We start from the raw sequence: 10,673 nt of genomic DNA, 5'->3' as shown, positions 1-10,673 counted from the left end.
ATTTTGGATGCATACGGACCCCCAGGGCACCCAAGGAACCACTCTGGAGATACCTGCTCTCAAACCAAAGGCAGGCCAGGCTCTGGGCCCCTCTCCTCCTCCCACGGCCCCTGCACCCCCCCACATACAGAGCACTGCCTGGGTGCTTCCCTCAGCCCACCCCTGTCACAGCCAGCATGGAAAGAAGCACAAGGGGCTGCTCGCCCACATGCCCAGGACCAACCCATCCTCTCCAGATCATGGCTTAGCACCTTATCCTGACTGGGGGTTAGCACAGATGGCCCTCCCCACGGGGAACAACCCCTGTTGCCCAGTGCCTGGGCCTCACCCCACTCGCCCACCCTGGCACAGAGGGGACATGCAAACCCACCTGGTTCCTCAGAGGCCTCTGGGGCAGATGCAGCAGCTTTAAGGATGGCTGCACGCCTGCTCCCACCTAGGGGTTCCTCCCGGCAAGGGAGAGAGTCTGAAGCCCCTGCCACAGCCCCACCACACCCCCTCAGCCCCTCGCCACTGCGAAGCCCCTTTCCAAAATGGCCACCACCCACATGGCCACCCCACAAGATGGCCGCCGCCTCCCACCGGCCAGGCCCGCCCATCTTTCCCGGTGCGGCCGGGCCCGCCCCGCACCACCCCGGCCCGGCGGGGCGCAGAGAGGCAGAGACGAGTCCCCGGGGCGCCATGCTTTATTCTCAGGGGTGGAGAAGAGAAGGAAGGGAGCTCGGGGGACAGGGCAACGGAGGGAGGGGAGGGTGATTGTGGGCGGGCATCCCGGCGGGGCCAGGCCGGGCAGCACTAACAGGAGGTGAAGGTTTTCCAGAAGAAGTTTTTGCAGGGGGCCTTGCGATCCCGCTGCGATAGCTGGGCGAGCCGCCCCAGCACCGCCCGCTCCTCCTCCAGCTTGCCCTCCTCTTCCAGGTCCGGGGAGGCCGCCTCGTGCCCCACGTCCACGCTGTCCAGCAGGCCCGCCAGCATCTTCAGGATGGCGTCTTTCCGAACTGTGCTCTGTTCCTGCGGGCAGAGAGCCAGGAAAAGTGACGAATGAAGGCCCTGTAACCCACAGCCATGGAGGCGAAACATCCCTTGTGGGGTCCATTCTCTGTTCCCTGCCTCCCCTAGTGCCCTGTCCTTGGAGGTGATGCTTTTCCCATCGGCAGAGCTGAGGAATCGGTGCCTGCAGAGGTCACTCCTCCTGTCCCCCATCCAGCTCAGCTGGCCAGACAGGGAGAGGAGCACGTGCTGTGTTATAACTGGAAAAGGGCTGCTAACAAATAGGCACGAATTGGCTGTAAAGTCCCTTGCAGCCCGCACTAATTAAATTCCATTGAATGCCAAACTGCTTTGTCTCCTAGTAAGCCCACACTGCCTTCGCTGCTCTGACTGCCCAGCATCCGACGTGGGAAGGTCAGGGAAGAGGCACAGAGTCCTGAGCAATATTAAATTAAGTGCACTGGGGGCTGCAGCCCACCGTAAAATGCTGTGAATGAAACGTAACAAGGAAGAGGGCTGGGCTCATGGGGAGTGAGATGCCCCAAGAATCTGGAGCAAAATATTTAATCGGTGGGGACAGGCAGCTTGTATTTCAAGAGCAAGAACCTGTATTTCAATAGCCTGAGCTTGGGGGAAGGCAGGATGAAGGAGGAGCTGCAGAGCTCCATCCCTTTGCCATAGCAAAAGAGCACAGCCTGTGGTTCGGGGCTTGAGGGATTTCTGTCAGTAACAAGCTGTGAGTTATCTTGTTTCTCTTAACTTTACATCTGGCAAATCTGAGGAATTGCCTCTTGCCCGTGTATTCTTGGTCTCTGTGACTCATTAGTGGAGACAGCTGGTACTGGACAAGCTGGGATAGATGGTTTGACAGGAATAGATCCTGTTTCCCATGCAGATGGGAATACTGGAAGCACATTTCCACGTCACTTCTCACGAATGCCATGTTTACTGCTAGGACTGCTGTCAGTACCAGCATTTGCTAAGGACCACTTGGTGAGCAACTCAAAAGATGGATAAAGACAGGCATCAGCAATTATTTTAAGTTATAGAATGTTTATGGATATTTTTTAATCACTTCCTTAGCTCTGTTAACTAACCTGCTTCCACACAGGAGAAACTGAGGCCCAAAAAATGACATGCTATGTTTGTAGCAGAAAAAAAAGATAAAAGCCAGCTTGTCCCCATCCTGATTCCTACTCCAGGCTGCAAGAAATGTCTTGAGCCTTTGGGAGATGGACTGGGACTGGGGAACCCAGCTAAATGTGTCTCCTGGGTCATGTCTTCCTTGTAAGCTTCTTTCCCAGCTCTAAGTACTGTTTTTAAATAACCGGCTCCAAGCAGAGGCATCAGCTTCAGACTTGGGTGGGGAAGGCAAAGCTCAGCGTGCTGTTAGGGGATATTCCTTACGCATGATCGGCTGTGGCTGTTAGTGAAACTAGGCAGCTCTTCCCCTGCACTAATCCACTGCCAACATCCTTTCTGCTTATAGCTGTTCCCGAGCCGCGAGAGATCAAGACAATTTGGCAGCAGCCAGAGATCTTAGCACGGATGGGTCATGGCACACCTTTGGGTAGCTGCTCAATTCCCTGTACTACATCCACCAGTGCGTCAGAAGGCGCAGATCTTTCTTTTGCATTGTTATGCATTTTATGGTGTTTTATATGTAAAATCCCAATATTCCTCATACTTAAAACATTTGCCTGAGTTACAGCAACTGGTGACTGTAGGGATTGGTTCATCAGTATCTAACAATTTTTCAGTTTGTAGAATGCTCTGTAGAGAATCAATATATCTATTATATCATTATTTTGTAAGCAACAGTGTGTGGAAGACTAAAAGTCATTACACTTTAATTCATTTTTACCAAAGTCTTATTTACTGAATTATTCCCTACAACTTGTTTCTTTTTTTCCCCAGCAGCTAGGATTTGCACCAGAAAGAGATTACTTCTTAAGTACTGGATTTGTTATTGTAAGAACGTACAGCTGAAAGTTTACAGTTATCCCCAGAAGGGTTAATCCCAGCCAGCTGCAGAAGCCCTGGTCTCTAACAGAACGCTAGCCCTAGCACCTCACACTGTATATGTTTCTTTTTCACAGCCAGTTCTGTTGTTAATGGGATGTGAGCCCACTCCTGAAGCAGCAAGACACTGATGGATGAGCTGGAGCCAACGCTAGGACAGAAAAAATGATGTGGATACACACAAAGGAGAAGTTAGTGCCTTTGAAACCACCATCGGGATCCTTCACTTCTCGGGTTAGCTCCTCTGCAGGACCGAAATAACCTCAGTCTTATAGATGCAGCTGTGAACTGGACTGGCAGAGAGCGGGGTGACTAACCACAGCCCAGAGGAATCTCCGGGATGGCAAGGAACATGCAGGTGAGACAACTGCGGGGCAAGGACAAGCAGAACAGAACGCTTGATTGTGATTATGTTATGCTATTACTTCCTACCCTTTTGGCCTCTTAGGGAAATAGTCCAGCAAAACAAAGTTATTATAGTGCTATAGCCATTATAATATTAGAGTTTTGCCAGTTGGTAGGATAATTATATTGCTATAATAAGTTCTGCCACTGCATAGAGCTCTGCTGGTTCAGAGTGTAATTATTCTAGCAGAACTATGTCAGTATAACTCCCCTTGTGAATACTACTCTGTAAAAAGCAATTTTATTCTGATATAATTACTTCATTTATTATTCCTCTGTTACTTTCCTACTGAACCCATCTTTTAAACATTTGTCCTTCCCATGAGTCCTATTTAAAATATCATCTCCCTTGATCATTTTACCAATTACGTATCTTTTCTCTCCCCCCCTAGTACTCTGCTTTATTCTCTCACGCTGCACTCTTTCATCAATATTATTTTCTACTTTTGCCGCTCCTCTCCGCTCTGTTCTTTTTGCCAGTTTTTGCTTTGCTCAGACTTTGCTTTGCTTCCCAGATCTCTGGGATCTGCCCTGGTACCTTTCCTAAATAAACTGGCTAGTAAGCTGTAGCAATAGCCTGTGCTTCAGCAGTGCATGATGCTGTAGTGCCTTGGAATATAGAGGGGCAGAAGAGTTGTTTGCATCAGGTACAGCCTAATTGCCCTTATTATCCCTCCCCTGGCTCCAGCCTGCTTCTTCGTGCTCCCACCTCACCCAGCTCCTGCACAGGGTGCATTATACTCACCCTAGTGTTCTGTATTGCGAGTCTCTCTTCTCCAGGCAGTGCAGTGGCTCTCACGCTCCACACCAGCAGCAGAACGGACACCAGGCTGGCCACCAGCTGCATGATGTACAGGCTGTGACTACTGTGCTGAATGAGGAAGACTGGGAGAGGGAGCTGTTTCTGGGCTCTCTTCTGCCTCAGACAATGGCTGCAGCCCCTTTTATAGCCCTCCCCCTAGCCCAGTGGGTGACGCAAACAATTAAGTCTATATCAAAGGCAAATTAGACTTTGGAGAGGTTGTTAACACTTGGCTGCTTGAGTGGGATACTTCAGTGCCTCTGTGCTTTCCGTGTGCCAGACCTGCAAAGACTGAGGAAGCAAAGGTTTGGGACTCTCCAGTAACGTGCTGTTTCTTCACTCTGAGAAATTGTAGGCACTGTCTGTGCCTCTCCTAGTTAGCTGAATTCTGCTTGGGAACATAATGTTGGATAGAACAGGCCACCAGCTTGCACAAACCTCTGGCCAATGATGGATGATTCAGAGAGAAGAGGTAAAACGCCTGGCCACCACTTCTTAGATATGGGCTTGGACCCTCAGCCTGTGTGTCCAAACAGCTCCAGACTCTAGGGGTATTTGGATCTGGATCTCTGCATCCAGTCACGCATCTCACTGTGGAATACCGGTATGTCCAGCTTTCCTTGTATGGTAACATGGGGACACAGGCTGCATCTATGCAGTAATATAATCTGTCTTGCAAATGTACATAAGGCTACCTGGAAGCCAGTTGGGGGGGCAGTCTTGTTTTACTGGTTTTTGTTCCTAATATTTTTTCAGTATGTCAACACAGTGAATCCGGACTCGGAGATGTTGGGTTTAAATGTATTAAAGGGAAAACAAAGTAGTGAAAGGGTGGTCAGAGCTGGAGCTGCTCTGCACAGAGGCTTCAGAAAAAGGCTCATGGCATGCTGGCACTGACTGCTGCCTGCTTGGAGTAAGTTCCTACCCTTTCTGATCTCTGGTTAGCAGTTGTTAATAATGCTTCTGCCTTTGCCCAAAAGGCCATCCCACCAGTGAGACTGGACTGTGGGCCTGCACAAGGTGCTATTAAGCACTGCTATCTGCTTTGGATTGTCCCCATCATGCTGGGATGGCATCCACTGCCACATGCCCGAGAGATGCAGAGACAGAGCTAAAATCCCATCTGACCACTAGCTCTTTCTCCAGAAGCACTCACCTCAGGGCAATCCTCTTTCTGACCCTACCAACAAATGACAGTCAAAAGGTAAATTGTTATCCTAATTTAGCACATTAAAAAACCCCACAGGGAGGTGACTTGGCCAAGGGTATGCTGTGGCAGAACTAAGAACAGAAGGTAGAAAAACCTGTTGCCCACTTCCACTGCTTACCAGCATCACAGTTCCTGAAAACAGCGTGATGAAGCTTTGCCTGCAAATAACACAGCTCCTAATGCCAGTTTTACACCACCCCGGATGCTCTTGAGGGAAAAGATGCCATTGCTTCCATGCGTATTTGAAAAGAAATGCTGGATTCCCTCACTGAAAGATACAAAGAAAAAACCTTTTTTGAGTCATATGGACTTGTGGAGAAAATCTAGCAATTTTCCTCAGAAAACTTCGTAACCTCATTGTTTCTCACCCCTGCCTTGTGAGACCTGGCTTCCACGCACCAGTTTCAGATGAAACATTATCTATTTCCTTTTAAACTGATCTTGCTAGTTTATCAGAATTGCTGTGTTAGCCCTTCGTAATGGATTCTGTCAAACACTTCCCAGCCAGCCTGGGGCTGGAGACAGAGGGCAGTGAAGTACCAGGCTCCAGCAAGCAGACAAATCACAGGGACTTGCCAAATGACCCGCAGCCGATTTGCTCCAGGAGAGGTAGAAGTGGGAGAATAGCAAATGGAGAAAGCACACTTGGCTGCTCAAGAGGAACGAAGGGCAGGTACCTGTGAGCAGGAGATGTGCCTGGGCTGACAGGCAGGCAGAAGGTGAATCCCATACTGGTGGTTATGAGGCAGGACTAAACCTCGTGGGCCCACTAGCCCAAAAGCAAGACAGACAGCAGAAGCAGCGCAGCCAGGTCTCCATGCTGGGGGCCATCTGGTCTAACCAAACTGCTTGTTCTAATAAATATGGTTTTGTTTGCAGCTTTGCCTTCTGAATGGGCTGTTTTCTATAATGCTTCATTGAGCGAATGGGGTCACAAGTGCGACAATGCTCTTCTACGAAAACAGGGATGATGCACTGAGCCAGAGATCAGCTTCTGGGGAGGCCCACAGGGATGTAAACAGTGACCAGGCTGCCGTGAATCTGTCCTGGAATTAAAGGGCAATAACAAAACAGTTGTTAGCTCTTGAGGGGGTTGGCTTTGGGGACTTTCTGCCCAGATATGCCAGCACCAAACCTGTGGCCCTGCTGACGAGGACAGCACAGCCAAAACCTGTACTCCTAGCCTGGGCAAGGCTGGGTAGGAAGGGAATAGGGACACATCAGAGCACTTAGACTCCAGTGCCCAGAGTAGGACTGGATCTCTAAATCCAAACAAGTTCCCTCCAGGGTCTGCTACAGCATCCCTCAATATCAGATGCCTCTTTTCCAGATTCTTCCCTTTTCCCTAGTGCTCTTTCCTCACATTCCCTCTCCTACTTCCCCTACATTATTCGTCTGTTCTTCTCAAGCTCTGGCCCCCTTGCAGGGACCATGCTGATTCTGCTGCCACCACTGCTGATCGTCTCCCCATCATAGGCTATAGCAGCATCCCCCTTTCCAAAGGAAGTAAAATAACCCTCTGGTGATAAAATTTGCTCTTTTTAGTAACTGGAAAGAGTTCAGCATACAGCACCAGGATTGTTCTTCATTCTTACTGTTCCCTGTTCCCTGGCGCATCGTCTGTCTGACCTTTAGGAAGGCTGCAATTATTTTTTTTGCCAACCCTTAAATGCTTATCGCTCTGTACAGGAAAGGTTAAAGGTCTTCCCTTGGAGGAATAAACATTTCTGACAATTCTTTCCTTGATTTTCTCTTACCACTTTCTGTTATCTGACTCACCCCTTTAGAAGTCTTCTTCCTTGAAGCTCTCTTCTGTCCAGAGTTCAACGTGATCTGAGTGGGTTTCTACCACTTTACAGGGAGGGTAATCTATCTGACATCAGCATACCCATGAACACATCCATGGGAATCTGGTAAGGGTGGAAATGCTCCAGAAGGAAGGTCAGCACACAGTAACTTGAAAAGGCCTGGCTATCCAAGGATTTTGGCTCACACTTGGTGTGGCTTCAGCAGAGACGCAGAGTGGGTTCAGAAGTACAGCAGAAGATGCTCCCACAGTCACATAAGACAACCTCCATCCTTTTGTGATTAAGGGTGCACAAGCAACATGTAATGGGAGAGGTTCTATATTTCAAGAAAGCTGTCCCTGACCTCTCAGTGCGTCTGTACAGCAGCAAAGACTGGGCATTGCTGGAATACAAAAGCTAAGGCTGTGTCTGGCACCAAATGCCACATTAAGGAATGAGCTAATTTCTCAATTGCTTTCCTCAATGGCCTGGATATTTGCCGTCTTCTGCCCATTTGTTGCCTGGGCTGGATTCAGATCACAATGTCTTAAAGCACATAGCAGAATTGCATCAGGCTTCCAGAACAAAGTCCGGTTCCCAAAGGTGAGGCACTCCACTGCAGATGAAGGGTTCAAATGCTTCTGCTTCCCTGTCATTGGAACCCTTTCTCTCTGCCCTCAAGAGTCCCTAGTTGCAAAGGCCAATGCAATAAATAAAGCAATAGTCAGCTGACAGTTGTGAGCCTTCCTGGAAGGGGAAACCAATTTGTTCATGGGCCTGAAATCACAGCTCATTTATCAGGCCAAGCTTGCAATATTCCTTTGCGCTGCACTCCCCAGGGGCCTGCGAGAAGCATGCAGGTGGCCGTTCCAGCCACGGCTTTTCATCAGCACTAATCTAACAAACCCAAGGAAGAGACTGCGTGAGCGTGGGCTGGAGCCTCTGCTGCCGCTCCTCTCCGATAAGAGCTGCGGAGCAGGTGCAGGGAGGAGGAGGGGAGCACCGCAGGGATGCTGCTGTCAGAGCACGCACAACTACAAGCCTGTTACAGCTCTCTGGGGAGTTGTGCTGCCTTCTCTGTCTGTCGACCCCAGAGGGACCACAGGAGGATGAAGGGATGGTGAGCATAAGGCTTCAGGGGTATGCTCAAAACCTTTTGTTATTTCAAAACACATGCAAAGTTAAACATTGCAGTTATTCCACCAAAAATCTTACTCAAAAATAACTCCTTGCTATGAAACACTTCTATTTCAAAATACCTCTATTTTCTACTGGAAAGGTTTTGCTCTGCTCCAGGGAGGAGGCATTTCAGGCTGTGATGCAGGCTGAGGACACCTGGGGTTACTGCCTACTGCCTTACGAACTGACCTCTGTTACTCCAGACTCTTCCCGTGGTGGCAAGATTAGCCAGACAAGACTTGGATAGAAATGTTTCTTTACCATTTGGATTTCCTGAGGGATCGCGTACGCACTGCGCCTTGTGGGAATTCAGTCAGAAGGAGCTCACCAGGGACGTTAACACACGGGACTGTGAGGCTGCCAGCACCGCAGAAGGGACTGCTCAGCTGGGAGAGCTTTAATTCATGTGCTCCAGATAGCGTAGGGTTCTGGTTACTCCTCTCCTACAGCTGAAGGGGGACGAAACACATGCAGGGTCATCGCATACATCATCTTGCCCTTCTCCCTGGCTCACAGAATTAGCTTTGTTAAGCAAACTCCTTCCCCAAGCTGCATGGCCGTGGGCTGCTGCAGCAGACAATCAGTACCCAGGAGAAGGCAGCCACCTCCTGCGGGGTCCCAGCCCTCGTCCTCACCACTGCATGTCAAACCCCATTAGCCACCGAGCTGGCCTCCTTGAAAGGCCTGCCACTGGGATCCCTAACACTCGTAATAATCCTCCCCGCCTTTATCTGCTTCACACATCACTGTGCTATAATTGAGATTCCCTGGCTCTAATTCCCCACCTTTTGCGTATTTTAAAAGCACTTAACTCCATCCTACACATGACCAGGAAAGAGTGTCACCTAGACTTCTCAGTATTTAACATGGTTAAACTTCTCATCTTACTTTTTAACAACATTTTGTCTGACTCTTCTGCTAGACCTGAGCTACTGTTTCACGCTTTTGTCCACACTTTTTCCTTCTCTTCCTCCACCATTTAAACAAAGGAACTTTCCTTTCCCTGAGCTTGGTGGCACTTATTACTTTTTTGACTGTTTGCTTACTGCTGTTCTCTGATGAAAGATGAATTGTCATTCTTACTTCAGCAGTCTCTTGCTCCAGCCAAGCTGCATCAATAATTCAGCCAGGCCTCGATAACATTAGCTCTGGATGAATACAACACTCATGCCAATTAACTGGCTGAAGGGGCTCAAGAGATACAGGCAAGAGATTTCTCTTAATTTTTTTAAGCTCTTTTCCAAACTCCTAAAAATTGAGTTAGTTCAGTGAGTAAAGCACAGAGCAGAGAGTCTAACACAGTTCAAAAGGCGCCAAGAGGCTTAAGCAATTGATGTGCTAAAGCCCATCAGGCTCTGTTCCCTCGCTTGTCTCCACCTGCTCTGATATTGCATTGTACGTTTCTTGGGACAAAGCCTATCCCTGTTCATATGCTCCTAGCTTAATAAGATGCTGGAACATGACTAGCGTGTCTAGACAAACAACATCTTTGTGGATCTTTGCTCGTGAACAGCCTTGCTTGACTAGCCTTGGGCAAAAGCCAGCTAAAACTCCAAAAAAATTACTCAAGTCTTTTAGTTGCCCACGTGGAGACACTGCAAAGATTGCTTTCGGTGTTCAGAGCACAGTTCTATACGGGGCCTTGTTAGTTTTCTCCTGTTGGGCATTACCCAAATTGCCAGTCTCTTTTCATTCCCCAGCGTCCTTGGCCACAGCATGCTGCAGCTTGGACATGCATTTGTGGAAGGGATAATCAATCTGTAGACACGATCGCCTGACCGCCATGTCAAATACCATGCACACCTTGTGGCAGCGCTCAGCACAGGCGTGACTTCTAACAGTCATGAAGCGCTCAGAGTGCTCAGATGGAACCAGCTAGAGATGCACAAACCCTTGCTGCACTGTTAATGAGTGCTTGATTTGGGAATCGATCTCTGTCTTCACCTATTGCAAGGCTCTGAGGTATTTGAAACTGCCTGTAAAGAACAGTGATTTGAAATGACTCGGAAACTATATATAGGACCCTATGGACGGAGCATATGCGACTTGGTTGGCAAACAGCCTTGTCTTCCTGCACTCATCACTGGCCACTCACTGAACTTACAAATTTGGAGAGATCTCAGAGAAACAAAAGGAATAATTAGCTGCGTGGAGGGTAATAACAGGTTTGAGGAAGCTCTTTCCCTCCTGGGCATTGTTGTACTCACCAAGGGTGGGTGGAAGGCTTGAACTTGTTACTAGTTGGCAGCTACTCTAAGGCCTTCCTGGACTGCAGTCC

At 48.9% G+C, this 10,673-nt stretch overlaps 1 protein-coding gene across 4 annotated transcripts; it reads right to left on the bottom strand.

Annotated features, from left to right (window-relative positions):
- Window positions 1-668: 668 nt before the first annotated feature.
- On the bottom strand, window positions 669-10,665 carry CORT (cortistatin). 4 transcript variants are annotated; one of them, XM_063353823.1, is made up of 4 exons: window positions 10,603-10,665; window positions 5,548-5,697; window positions 4,163-4,258; window positions 669-1,011 (listed from the first exon to the last, which is right to left on the bottom strand). In XM_063353823.1, the coding sequence occupies exons 2-4, from the start codon at window positions 5,551-5,553 to the stop codon at window positions 796-798; spliced, it is 318 nt and encodes a 105-aa protein (XP_063209893.1). In that variant the 5' UTR covers window positions 5,554-5,697; window positions 10,603-10,665; the 3' UTR covers window positions 669-795. The 4 variants fall into 4 exon arrangements, with proteins under 4 accessions (XP_063209893.1, XP_063209894.1, XP_063209892.1 ...); XM_063353824.1 differs by lacking the exon at window positions 10,603-10,665 and adding an exon at window positions 7,209-7,303; XM_063353822.1 differs by lacking the exon at window positions 10,603-10,665 and adding an exon at window positions 6,107-7,020.
- Between the last annotated feature and the right edge of the window lie 8 nt (window positions 10,666-10,673).

Source organism: Chroicocephalus ridibundus, chromosome 16 (genome assembly GCF_963924245.1).
Source record: "Chroicocephalus ridibundus chromosome 16, bChrRid1.1, whole genome shotgun sequence".
Taxonomy (NCBI): domain Eukaryota; kingdom Metazoa; phylum Chordata; class Aves; order Charadriiformes; family Laridae; genus Chroicocephalus; species Chroicocephalus ridibundus.
The sequence above is the reverse complement of the archived record's forward strand: the minus strand, read 5'-3'. Positions and strand labels throughout refer to the sequence as shown.